This window comes from Mobula hypostoma, chromosome 15 (assembly GCF_963921235.1).
Source record: "Mobula hypostoma chromosome 15, sMobHyp1.1, whole genome shotgun sequence".
Classification (NCBI taxonomy): Eukaryota; Metazoa; Chordata; class Chondrichthyes; order Myliobatiformes; family Myliobatidae; genus Mobula; species Mobula hypostoma.
The window spans coordinates 25,011,517-25,025,523 of record NC_086111.1 but is presented as its reverse complement, the minus strand read 5'-3'; the positions used below and the strand labels follow the sequence as shown (position 1 = coordinate 25,025,523).

The 14,007-nt window shown below is 40.6% G+C and overlaps 1 protein-coding gene and 1 long non-coding RNA gene across 2 annotated transcripts in view; one reads left to right on the top strand and one right to left on the bottom strand.

Annotated features, from left to right (window-relative positions):
* The window catches only part of LOC134356764 (uncharacterized), a 34,365-nt gene extending 32,757 nt beyond the window's left edge, over positions 1 to 1,608 (top strand). Inside the window, exon 3 of the long non-coding RNA XR_010020421.1 lies at positions 730 to 1,608. This is a non-coding gene — a long non-coding RNA (uncharacterized LOC134356764). The remainder of the gene's footprint in view (positions 1 to 729) is intronic.
* The window catches only part of LOC134356762 (ADP-ribosylation factor-like protein 8B-A), a 56,279-nt gene that overhangs the window by 29,928 nt on the left and 12,344 nt on the right, over positions 1 to 14,007 (bottom strand). The window contains exon 2 of the mRNA XM_063067866.1: positions 1,630 to 1,710. Within this exon, the coding sequence (XP_062923936.1) occupies positions 1,630 to 1,710 (81 nt within the window). The remainder of the gene's footprint in view (positions 1 to 1,629; positions 1,711 to 14,007) is intronic.

The window sequence follows — 14,007 nt, the reverse complement described above, 5'->3', positions numbered from 1 at the left end:
CCTTCACTACCAATTGTTGTAAACACAGTATGGGTACCTTGCTGTACTGACACAGTCACAGTTACACCTGGAAATTTAGTAGGGAAAAAAAAAAACTGATTTACAAATATCTGTCACTAGTTTCAGAATCACTAACCCCTCAACTCCAAAAATCAAAATCAGCTTTGCTATTAATTTTAATGAATAGTGGAAATGTGGACCAGTCAAGTCTTTTGCACCTTTCCTTTTAATTCCATTCAGCTCCTTTGTTTCATTCCTCTCAAAACCCTCCAGAAATATCAATTACATTCTGTCAACTCAGTCTATGTTTAAATATTACATGTACAGTCATTCTGTGATCAACAGAACACATGCATTCTTGAAACTGATTTGATTAACAAGATGTTATAACAAAAATGCACTGTGGCTATTTTTGTACACTCTATTTCATGCAGAAAATGCTGCAGTAGTTACTATAATGAAAGATAGCTTTGTCTCAGTCTTTGATTTACAAAGCCAATATTATAAGCACAAAATGTAAATCAAACACATGGAAATTCATAACATACTTCAGGTTCTTATGATATTGATGGATAAAGTAAATTAAATGGCTAAATCTATAACAGCATCATGGAAACTATTAAGTAAGCTAGAGGGAAAAAAGGCAACGAAAAGTTGTGTTGCATATGAGAAAGAGGCAGAAATACTCAATAACCATGTATTTTGCTATCCAAATGCATTTCACTTTAGATTTCAAGATACCTAGAAGCATGCCTGAAATGAAATGATCTACTCCAACTAACTGAGTCTGGTACAAGGCGCCAATCATCCAGCAACATTCTCATGATTTCACCATACTGTAAAGCAAAAAAGTAGGTTCATGTTTCCCCAAGGCATAACTGCTCATAACACTAAAGTTATGGGTGTTACATAAAAGTTAAAATTGATTTTAAGTGTACGTGTAGCAGGGTAAAGTTGAAGTAATTTACATTAGAATCTGGACATTTTAAACTGATTTAACTTTGTTAGAACATATTCTGAAATTAATGTAGCAAATATTAACTTCAGCAACTCACTTCAGTAACCAACCTTTAGACCTGAACGTGTATTTTAGATTAAATTTAAAATGCAGCTTTGGACAATAGTTGGTCCTGGAGCTGTGGACATCAGTTAATTGAAAACAAGACAATGCAGATTAACATTCATTTTGGGTGTCTGGAATGTGGGTGTAAAGATGGCGGTGTGAAAATATGTAATTCAAAGGAAGCATTGTAGATGCACTCTAACTATAGAATTGTCCTTTAATCTTTAACATACAAAATGTCATGTAATATTGGGTCGAACAGGCCTCTTCCTTCAGAGAATGGCTCTTTTGGTTGAATAAAAGACTACTTTTATATCTACCAGCTGCGTCTCTCTGGTGACTTTGTCATGTTACTACAAATCTTATTACTCTGCAAAGGGCAAGCTTATAAATGCTTGGAAAGAACCCAATCTGAGTTGCACAAGTAATAACTTATACAATTTTGTTTTGAAATTTAAAATAAGTGAACAGCCGCACTGGACAAATTTATCCAATGTACATTCCAACTGCAAATTGTGAACACATATTGAACAATACTACATTGATTTGACCATTTTAGTACATACCTTTATTGTTACATTGCCCTTAGTGACCTTTCTCATATTGAAGCCAACCGTCGGAATCATATCTTCACTAAACTGACCACACTGGAAATGAAAATAAATAATTAAAATTATTTACCATGATCACACTAATCATTTCAAATCTTTCTGAAAGTAATGGTAGGACTCATTGCAAAATATTGTCTATGATCAACAAAGTAAAAATTAAATCAGCTAGGTTTAGCAGGAAAGGCCTTACTGCAGTCGACAATTCTCAACTAATTCAAATGTTCCCAGATACCTTTTGGTTACATTTTGAACAGGAATGATTAAAAATTACATCTGGCCTTGACATGATAAACCACACCTGATGAATTACAGGTGACCATTGCATTTTTTTTTGGGGGAGGGTGCCTTTGTAGGATATAGTTGTCTGTAACCAATGTAAATACATAAGCATCAGTTGGAAAAAGAGATCAATTTACTTAAATTTCCATATAAATTCCATGAGTGTGAATCTTATTCCGTACCTTAAGCTTTTGCAAATACTAGACAACAGGGTGACCTGTTGGGGCACCCTTTGAGAGAAGGGTAGTGCAGTCTGATGTGACCAGAATGAACATTAAATTTTCCTGAATGCTATTGGTATCACTTTGCTTTGGAAACTGAAGTAGAAAACCTCAGTTTACTAAAGAAGAACAACACGTAGCAAAGCAAATATAGCTGCTCCTCGTTTAACGAAGGACAGTTTTGATGGCATCATTTCTGGTTTACCTGCCACCCTTGTGCCTCTCGTTGTCATTCTGGAGACGTGCAGTCCTTTCATCTCCCGTCTCTTCATCTCTTCTGCTGTTTGTTCTTTGTCTCTGATCCTGGAGACGTGCATGCCTGTCCTCCTCTGTCTCTTCTTCTCTCATCTTTTTTTGTCCTGACTCTTTGATCCTAGAGTCGTGCAGCCCTGGCCTCATCCGGTTCTTGTTCTCTCCCTCTCCTTGCCGCTTCCTGATGACGTTTGGCATCATCTTGACCATAATGTTCCCCTTCCCTTTCCACGCAGCACAATTAGGCTGACCATTTTTTTTTTACACCCTAATGCTGGATAGAAGATACGAAGCAGTAACACCAAAGGATGCTGATTAACTCTTGATGATGTGGTTGGCGCTCTCCTAAATGGACGTGATATAGTCACCGCTGTCCTTTGACTCCAGCAAAAGGGTTTTATGGGTGTCTCAAAGTACGTCATTACAATAAGATTTAATTATCTGTTAATGATGGGTGGCAGTTAGATCTGTCCCAATCCTGCACATGCTGATGGTGATTAGCAGAATGTGACCCTCAAAATAGAGCTGCCCTGCCCTTTTGCTCTGGTAGGTGTCGCTGCTGAGGCTGACTGTGCACATGCGTCGGGCTGTCGCGTCCCAATTTCCATGATGGCATATCATCTCTCGGGTCAAAGCGAGCCTGTTGATTTTGGCGAATGAGCAATTTTATACAAATATATACCCCTGAACTTTGCCTGCATTCTGTAAGTTAGCACATTTTAATTCGATTTAGCCAAAAAAAGTGCTGCTGTAATGCACCATTTTTCACTAATTGGAGGTCACAAACAGACAGACAGAGCATGAGGGTTTTAGTAGTAGATAGATAGGCAAGTTCTCTATAGACAAATATACATTAGCCAAACAGACATAACATGGACATTTCCTATATATAAAAGATTGCAACACATCATTTCTGATCTATTAAATACTTCGTACTATTTACAATGCCAATAAAAAGCTAATTCATGCTTTGCCTTTCCAAGATGATAAACATACATTCCATTCTTCACAGTAAAAATCATTCTAAATTTTAAGCTTGATAATCCAGAAATATAACTTTGAACGCTTTGGTATACAAAAGGCACATAAAGTGCTCAGCCTATAATTTGGAATAATAGGAAATTTAAAAAAGCCATTCTAAAGTCCATTGAATACAGATAAATTAAAGGTTTAGAACAATCTCTTAAGTATTGATAAAGCTAATGTGAGTTTTGTGAAATTCTGGATTTCTTTTAAAAAGGCGTTTCATTCCATTTATCTACAGCTGTTCACTAAGCATTTTGCAATATACAGGAATAGGCACAATAGAATAATCATCATTTAGGATAGTGTAAATCAAGACCAATACTTCCAGTATTCCAAGTGATATCATGCACCTCTCTAGAAAAGGGTACAAATGACATCCAAATTAATCTCCTTCAAATTTTTTGAGATCCTTCAAGATAAAACCAACCTCCCACCCAGTATTCTCTTTTCCAAAGTAACATACACAGAATGCTAAAGAAACTCAGTAGGTCAGGCTGCATCCATGGAAATGAATAAACAATCAATATTTTGAGCTCTCCATAACCTAGACAAAACATGATGCTATTGTTCTCTCTCTGCTTGTAACCTTTCACGTTGCATACTCTGCTCTCCCTAAAACAATCAAATCTCCCTCAGTTCTCTTCCATTTCAGCTTGCTATCAGTAAGATTCCAGAAGTACACTAGAGTTCAAACTTGCAGCCATTATACAATGCAATGCTGGGAGGAAATGGTTACACTGAGGAATTTCAGTTCACAATACTCGAAAGGAGGAAGTTGTCAATTAAGCTTAAATTTAGTCAACAGCGACTAAAAAAACTTAAGAAAATTTGATATCAAAATAGGAAAGGGCAAGCCAAAATAAATTGACATGCAAAATTTGGAGGATAGAGAAGAGCAGTGGAAGATTAATGAAAGCAAGTTTTACAAAAGAAGTGACTCCCAAATAGCATTGGCACTGGAATTGAATCTGACATTTCTCTGTGGCACAAAATCGACAAAAAGTGCAGCTTGTAAAAATGTGGAAGTCATACTTCATTAACAAAGTGAATGAGCAGGAATTATTGGTCATAGATTAACATCAAATACACAACTATCATCTGACTAGAAATTACAAGAAATAGATATGTATATAGGTATCCGTTAGGCTCGTAAGACCATGAATTTGCGCCTTGGAAGGTTTCCAAGGCACAGGCCTAGGCAAGGTTGTATGGAAGACCGGCAGTTGCCCATGCTGCAAGTCTCCCCTCTCCACGCCATCGATGTTGTCCAAGGGAAGGGCATTAGGGCCAATACAGCTTGGTACTGGTGTTGTCGCAGAGCAATGTGTGGTTAACTGCCTCGCTCAAGGGCACAACATGCTGCCTCAGCTGAGGCTCAAACTAGCGACCTTCGGATCACTAGACCGACACCTTAACCACCTCGCCACACGCCAAGAAATAGATAAGTGATTTGAATACTGTCGCTAATTAGAGAAAAAGAGAACAGTTTATACATTTAACACTGCAAAAAAATCATTTGCATTGATACCTTTCAAGAATCACAACCAAATTTAGTTGTAACAGTGCAATATGGAACATAACACTTACTAAACGTTAGTGATTCATGGTGTATACTCCTGTCAGAGAAAGGAGCATGTTCATTTGGTAGCATTGCCACACAAATCAGTTAAACAAGACAATGCCCAAAAGACACAGGTGGTCAGGCAGATACATGGAAAATATAATCAAGCTTTAATGCTTCTTCTAGGACAGCATGGGCTACAGTAAAGACACTTAGGAGGGTGGAATTTTCCCTTTGGAGTACAGTTGAGGGAAGCTTGAACAAAAGGAGACAAAATGACACAATGATTCTAATGAGCTGGAATGTACTTCCTCAAAAGAGTGGTGGAATTTCCAAACAATGAAATCTATACAACTTCTATAATCCAACATTCTGGGGACTTTGGTGGTGGTAAACTGGTGGATTTCCCAGACCACTGGATATTTAAGTTTTACACTTTACTAAATATTAAATATATTTTTCAGTGAATCCTGAGTGTTCAAGGGTGCATGGAAAACATGAACTGGTGGGGCAGATGTTGAACCATCTAGATTTAAAAAAAACAAAATAATATGATTGTGGAGTATCAGAGCTTTTTGTAACCAAAACTAGATCGGGGCACCCTTTGAGAGAAGGGTAGTGCAATCTGATGTGACCAGAATGAACATTAAATTTTCCTGAATGCTATTGGTATCACTTTGCTTTGGAAACTGAAGTAGAAAACCTCAGTTTATTAAAGAAGAACGATGCGTAACAAAGCAAATATAGCTGCTCCTCATTTAACAAAGGACACTTTTGATAGCATCATTTCTGGTTTACCTGCCACCCTTGTGCCTCTCGTTGTCATTCTGGAGATGTGCAGTCCTTTCATCTCCCGTCTCTTCATCCCTTCTGCTGTTTGTTGTTTGTCTCTGATCCTGGAGACGCGCATGCCTCTCCTCCTCTGTCTCTTCTTCTCTCATCATTTTTTGTCCTGACTCTTTGATCCTGGAGTCGTGCGGCCCTGGCCTCATCTGATTCTTGCTCTCTCCCTCTCCTTACCACTTCCCATCAACATTTGGTGTCATCTCTTGACCATAATGTCCCCCTTCCCCTTCCACGCGGCATAATTAGGCTGACCATTCTTTTTGCCCTAATGCTGGATAGAAGATACGAAGCAGTAACACCAAAGGATGCTGATTATTCTTGATGATGTGGTCAGTGCTCTCCTAAATGGACGTGATATAGTCACCGCTGTCCTTTGACTGCAGCAAAGGGTTTTACGGGTGTCTCAAAGTACGTCATTACAATAAGATTTAATTATCTCTTATTGATGGGTCTCAGTTTGATCTGTCCCAATCTATGCACATGCAGATGGTGCTTAGCAGAATGTGACCCCTCAAAATAGAGCTGCCCTGCCCTTTTGCTCTGGTAGGTGTCGCTGTTGAGGCTGGCCATGCACATGCGTCGGGCTGTTGCGTCCCGATTTCCATGATGTCAGGTCGTCTCTTGGGTGAAAGCCAGCCTGTTTATTTTTGGCGAATGAGTAATTTTATACGAATATATAACCCTAACTTTTCCTGCATTCTGTAAGTTAGCACATTTTAATTCGATTCAGCCAAAAAAAGTTCCACTATAATGCACCGTTTGCTAACTGGAGGTCACAAACAGACAGAGCATGAGAGTTTTAGTAGTATATAGACAAGAGGTTCCAAGGGATGAGGCTCTCTATAGTAACCTCTCACAAACCAGTCATGTCTTGACACGCAATGCTATGATTAAAATCTTTTATCTTGTTAAAAAAATTATATTATTGAAAAATACAAAATAATGTCAACTGCAAATTTGCTTGGCTGTACATTGCAATTTTTATTGAAGTTTCTGGAGAAAGATCTTCATTCTTAATTTCTGACAGAATTTAATTTCCAAGCAGAAAAAATCCAATCTGTAACTTCGTAGCAGAAGTTTAAATGGCTGGCAGTTAAATAACATGCTCTCTGGAGGTTGAATGGACTGGGTCTGTTTCCTTTGCAGAGCAAAGAAGTCTTCAAGTTGACATGATATAGGTATATAAAATGGAGGTATAGAATCTATTTCCCATGATAAGGGTGTCCAGGACTAATGAGTATAGTTTGAGGTGAGACACAGGTGGTTTGAGGTGAGAGACAGGTGGTTTAAGGTGAGACACAGGAGGTTTAAAGGACATACAATCTTAGAAAGATGATTGGGAACTGAATAAGTTCTCAAAGATGGTGGTGGAGGCAGGAAAAGGAACCTAAATGAACAAGGCACAGAGGAAAATGGAATTAATAGAGGCAAGTGGAATTAGTATATATACCGCAGGTAAGATTGTCACAAATAGTGTACCAGGATCTTTGTGAATGCATGGCTCAACCAACATTATGCACTATCTCATCATTATACCACTAAATGAGCTAGTTTCGCTTTGCTTGTGTGGTAACTGCACTCCCTGCATTTCAGTGATCCACAAAACATTTTAGAATGCCTGAAGTTGCAAAATATACCCTATCAATGTAAGTCTTTCTTTTGTCATAGAATGGAGTTATATAATGTTGCGCTACCTGAAAGTCAATTATTCTGCAAAAGTAGTTTTCCTTAGCTCTCCAAACAAATGCCTTAAACGGGACAGAATCCACTAATTCCTCCAACCTGGTCCACATCCACAATCACAGTTTATAATATAATGCCTATACATATTTGGTATAAATAAAAGCCACGCTTGAGGGCACAAAGTATACTGAACTCAGGGTAGAAACCCAGCAGTGGTATTACTTGATGCTGCACAATGAACTGAGCCCACACACAAAACTCGTCTGAAAGTCAAATGCAATGCATTAAATGGATATGAAAACTTATTGCAAAAGTCTAAGCTAGAGCTGGTGCCTCAGTGCTAAAGACCTAGATTCAATCCTGACCTCCAGTGCTGTCTGCTGTCTCTATAAACACGTGGGTTTCCTCGTGGTGTTCTAGACTCCTTCCAGCATCTCAAACGTGTGGGGGTCAGTTAGCCACTGTAAATTGTTCCGAGAATATAAGCAATCAAATGTTTTATATTTAAATAATGCATTTTGAATAGTTAATTTATACATACTTGATCCAAACCTGTAAAAGTATGTGCAAGGGCTATACATCAAGTACTTTTTTACCTCTTTAGTGAAATAGAAAAACTCTGCCATAGACTGTCCCAAGCTTGGCTGTGACAGGAGAAGAATTGGGCATGGGACTAGCAACCCCATCCCTTCAAACACGCCATCCGTGAGTAGGGAAGGATATATGATCGACTACACCTAGGAACAACTTAAAGACCACAAGTCCATAATATGGAAGCAGAATTAGGCCATTCAGCCCATCGAGTCAGCTCCACCATTCTATCATGGTGGATTTATTATCCCTCTCAACCCCATCCTACTGACTTCTCCCTGTAACCTTTGACACCCTAAGCAAGAATCTACCAACCTCTGCTTTAAATACACTGAATGATTTGGCCTCCACAGCCATCCATGGCAATTAATTCCACAGATTCACCACTGCCTGGCTAAAGAAATTCCTTATCTGTTCTAAATGGATGTCCCTCTTTGCTAAAGCTGTATCCTCTGGTCATAGACTCACCCACTACAGAAAACATCCTCTCCATACCCACTCTAGGCCTTTAAAAATATGAGATCAATGAGATCCCATCCTCATTCTTCTAAACTCCAGCAAGTACAGGCCCAGAGCCAAAATCTCCTCATACATTAACCATTCCCAGAATAATTCTTGTGATCCTCCACTGGATCCTCTTCAATGCCATCGTATCCTTTCTTAGATAAGGGACCCAAAACTGCTCATAAATACTCCAAGTCAGGGTTTCGGCCTGAAATCTCGACTGTACTTCTTTCCATAGATGCTGCCTGGCCTTCTGAGTTCCTCCAGCATTTTATGTGCGTTGCTCAAATTTCCAGCATCTGCAGACTTTCTCATTTGTTCATCTACCTTACTCCTTCTCCTGCGTGCATTCAAGTATAACACCTTCAGTCCTTTATTCATCACCCTTTTCGATTATGCCCCTATGTTACATTTCAACTCATCCCACTGACTGCAATTTTGCCCTATCATCTGCCTGTCCTTCCTCACTGACCACCGGATTGACTTGTATATCAACTGCTCCATCCTCAGCCTTATCACTCCAGTTCCCATTTTCCTACCAAATTAGTTTAAACCATCCCCAACAGTGCTCGCAAACATGCCCACTAGTTTATCAGTCTCCATCAAGTTCAAGTACAATCCATTCTTTCTGTACAGGTCATACCTTCCCCAAAAGAGATCCCAAGGATCCAGAAATTAGAATCCTTACCCCTGTACCATTTCCAGGGGCCTATCTACGGAAAATAGCGCATATGGCAAGCACTGAAATCGCGCCCCTGTCCAAACATCTGACACCCATCTTTTAGATAACTTTACCATAATATCAGCTCAAAAATAAAGTCAAGCTCGTTAATCTTTTAATTAATTATGGCACTACATGAAAATTCTAACTGCACCTTCCTTGCTTTCACTGATGCAAATTGGTCTACGATGTGATCAAAGTCAGTTTGTTTCATTTTCTTCTCTTTCTACACTCAGCAGAGCAAGATCACAGAGTCTGCCTTGACCCATGGAGGCTCTCAAATATGAAAGCATTAGCTTTAACTTTCTGAATGATCTCTCACAGCTGGCGATGGAAACTGTGATGGTTAGCATTATCTGAATAGCAATGCGAAGATTGGGGAAAATGCTCTCATCTCCATACTGAACAGTAAATTCACGAAGCTCTTCAGGTCTTGATATTTTCATGTTGACCCGCCTTGATAGCAACATCCTGCAATCCAAAATTTCTTCATACATCTGCTGTCCATCAACGTCAGAGCTGTACAATTCGCCCAAATTTTCACACTTCTTCTTTAGGTCGTATCTGTCGGCGCCATAACACAGTCCCTCGACATCGAGAAGGAACACAAACTTGGTGTCAGTGTCGTGCAAACGAGCAAACCTTTCGTCCATTTCCCTGTGAAGATGGTCGAGTCTTCCCTTCATGACTCTTTCCATTTCCTCCTTAGCTGTTAACCCAGCGCCTCTCGAGTTCTCATCAGCCATTTGTTTCTTTCATCTTTGACGTCTTTCAACTTCAATATTCCATTCTTGACAGAGACAGACTCCTTCTTCGAATGACTCACTGACCAACACTTCTCTTTCATCATAAAGATGACCTTGGAGGGCTTTCAAATCCAGGGCAGCATCGTGGAAGTTCATGCTAGGATCCTGCAGCCTCTTTTGAATACGGTCAATGCAAATGAATATTTTGTTCCAAAATTCTAGCAAAATCATAAAATTGTAACTCAACACGTGGTTGTGCAGCTGCCTTGCATCACTTTTTGTTTCACTGGTCTCCTTTTCATTGTTTATCATGTCCTGGAGAACTTGAAGTATCTCCTCAAGATACTTGTTGACGGGCTTCACTGCTTCTGTCCTTGCACTCCACCTGGTTTTGGATTCCAACTTAACAACCATAGGCACGGCATTTTTGAGTTTTTCCCAGCGCTGTGTTGAACGAGAGAAAACCACGTAGAGAGCTTTGATGGTTCCAAAAAACGTGACCATCATTGTATCCCGCTTGGCTGCATGTACACCCACCAAGTTGAGTGAGTGATTGTCACAATTCACAAACACTGCCAGGTTTTTTTTCTCACTTATTCTTTGATAAACACCACTTCTGTGTCCAGCTATCACATCAGCGTTGTCATTGCACTGTGACCGACGATCTTGTAGCTCCATTTTGCCCTTCTCTAGCTGTTTCAAGATGTCTTCAACCAAGCTCTCAGCATCCTTCTACCTTATCTGGATAAAACCAAGAAAGGATTCTCTAACGCGGACTGTTTTCCTCTCAAAATCAACTTCCATGTACCTCACTACTTCTGACATCTGCTCACGGTGTGCCTGATCAGGAGTCGAGTCGAACATGAGACGATAGTACTTGGCTTTACGAACGCTTCTCAGTAAACTCCGGCGAACAGTGGATGCCACCATGTGGATGAATTCGTTCTGGACACCTGGTGAAAGATAAACGTGGATCCAGGATGACTTTTCAAATGAGTGAAGTGTTCTTTTATGATAGGGTCGAAGATGGCCAGTAGTTTCAGTAAGCCAGGGAAATTTCCCACATTGGAGTCATTATCTAGCTGAAGTAACTCCCTGTGTCCTTGCAATGCCAGGTTCTGAGTCGCACGGAATTTTATGCAGTGAAGAATTCTTGTCAAGTTATCATGCGGCTTCTGCTTTTCCTTCTCAATCCGTGACTGAAATACCGCGTCAATAACTCCTCTGTTTCCAGCTAAGTTTCTTCCCATTTCTTTCCACTTGTGTGAAGCATTCCCAATGATTCTTGGCACTTTCATGAACACTAATCCTTTCAGGTGCTTTCCACCGGTCGAATCCACTTTCCTGCTCCAATGAGGATTGATGGTCTGACCAGGAATACAGAAGGCAACAGATACAAAATGCAGACTTTTTAAGAAGGGGAATAGACCAGCCAGGAGCCAGTCACTTCCTCACCACAACCATTTCCCAATTTCCTCTTGAACCAAGTTTTGTTCATTGAGCAGTTATTTGCTGGTAGGAAAGGCTCCTCACTGTTCTGGAAATACTTCAAACCCAGCTTTAGTATTTCTGTTCTTAACGCATCAGGCAGAATTTCTTTTCCAGTATCCTTGTCGAACTTCAGAAGTCCAATGTCATGCTGTTCAATCACTTCTGGTATGACAGTTCGAGGCTCTTTGACACCATCCAGTTCACTAGGTTCAGTGTCGTCAGGTTCAATCTTGTCAGGTAAAATCTCGTCAATAAACTCAACATCACCACCACCACTATCGTCTTCCCCTCCTGTCATGTCCACATTCTCTGTGGCAGTCTCACTCTTAATCTCGTCATACTCAGATTTATCTGACTTGACTTTCTTCTCGGCTTGTGACGCATTTGTACTTGATCCACCTTCAGACTCTAACAAATTTGTAGCAGGTGCAGGCGACTCCATGGAACGTCTGGGTTTTTCAAAGTAGGGCATGAAGAACTTATTCAACTTCTTGGCTTCCTCCACCTCTCGTCTCTTCCGTCCTTCAGCTCCACTTTCCTTCTTCGTGAAGAAATGTTTCATGGTCTTCTTACACAATACTCTGAAATAAGGCCATCCTAGTGCTTCTCACTCATGATAATCAAAGACAGATCATACATCTGAAGAAAATTATTTTTTCCCTCTCCGAGGATGGCTTGTCTGACTTAAATAGAAACTGCTCAGTGGCGCCCAGGGCACGTGCTATACCTGCCATACCTGATACACCACTGACCACTTCCTCAGCTACTCATTTACCTGCACCATCATCCTCTTCCTGCCCCGACCAGCACATGGCACTGGGAGTAACCCATAGATTACTACCTTGGAGGTTCTGCTCGTCAGCCTCTTCCCCAACTTCCTGTACTCACTGCACAGGACCTCTTCCCCTTTTCTACCTATGTCATTGGTGCCAATGTGCACCACGACCTCTGGCAGCTCACGCTCCCTCATGAGAATCTTCTGCAGCCACTCTGAGACCTCCTGGGCCCGAGCACCTGGAAGGCAACACACCATCCTGCCATCTCTTTCATGGTCACAGAATCTCATCTCCATCCTCCTAACTATCGCTCTGCCTGACTTTAGCCTTTCTTGCTGAGCCTCAGAGCTGGACACAGTGGCACTGGCCTGGCTGCTGCTGCTGTGCCCTGATTGGATACCTCTGGGTGGGGGATAACCCAAGGCATGGCTTATTGCTGACAGAAATGGCCACCAAGCAAACCCTGCATACTCCCCTCACTTCTGCTGGTGGTCACCCATCTATCATCTGAAGCCTGCACTCTGGGTGTGACCACCTCAGTAAAAGTCAAAGAGGTTTTCAGCCTCTGGATGATCCCGAGTACATCAGCTCCAGCTCCCTGACCTTGTCAGTCAGGAGCTACAGTTGGATGCGCATCCTGTAGTCATCAGGGAGTCTGTTGGGTACCCTGAAATCCCACACCTCACAGGAGGAGGATTCCACTGCCTGAACTACAATGCTGCCTACACTCTAACTTCTCTAAGTCTGAGGTCTAGCCTGCACCTGTTCTCGCCCAAGCCTTTTGAGCCAAAGCCTGACCACTCAAAACTGTCCAGTCCGCTTACACCTTACTTCTTTTTATTGACCACTACTGTGTGCCTATGAGATCCTTACGATTGCAGCCAGCCAAAAGGTTCTAAAAAGCCTGGAGTTCTTTTTAAACCTTGATCATCCGCTCCAACCAACGACTTCTTGCAATGATTACAGCCCACCAACAGAGGACCCTGGCAAGCTGACAGCAGCCTAGATCCCAATCAGGTGATGGGCTTAAGTTGCAAAATAGAATCCTGCGTTTGACTTACTGATGACTGGCCTCCAATACCAATGAGGGCTAACAGTAGAGACCAAAAGTTCAAGTCTGTTACATAGGGAAGTTGCAAAACTGAAATAAGTTTATATTACCTTACAGCAAAACTGAGAAACTGAAGGGTCTACACTTAGATATTACTAAGTATTTCCTCTAATTGACAGTGCAGCTGCCTTTCTCTAGCTTTTACGGTTAGACTATCATCTTTAGAAACAAGATAGAATCAGTGTAGTATCACACTACTGCTTTCTCACCCACAGCCTTAGAAATTTTACTTCTAAGATGAATAAACTTTTCTTTCTATAAGAGATTACTGAATCTCAGAGTTTGAAATCATAGTTAACTGCTCAACCTCTAACGACCTAGATCTTGCATTAGATATTTCAACCTATGGTCTCATAATATTGACCTTACCACCTATGGAAATATTTCCTCATTTAAACCAAAATATAGTTGTTAAGATTTTATATAACACACTTTTAATTGTGTTGTTCATTAATTCATTATATGGATTGTTCATTATACTATCATAGTTTACACTTTTGATTTTTAAAACCATCTATGTAACTG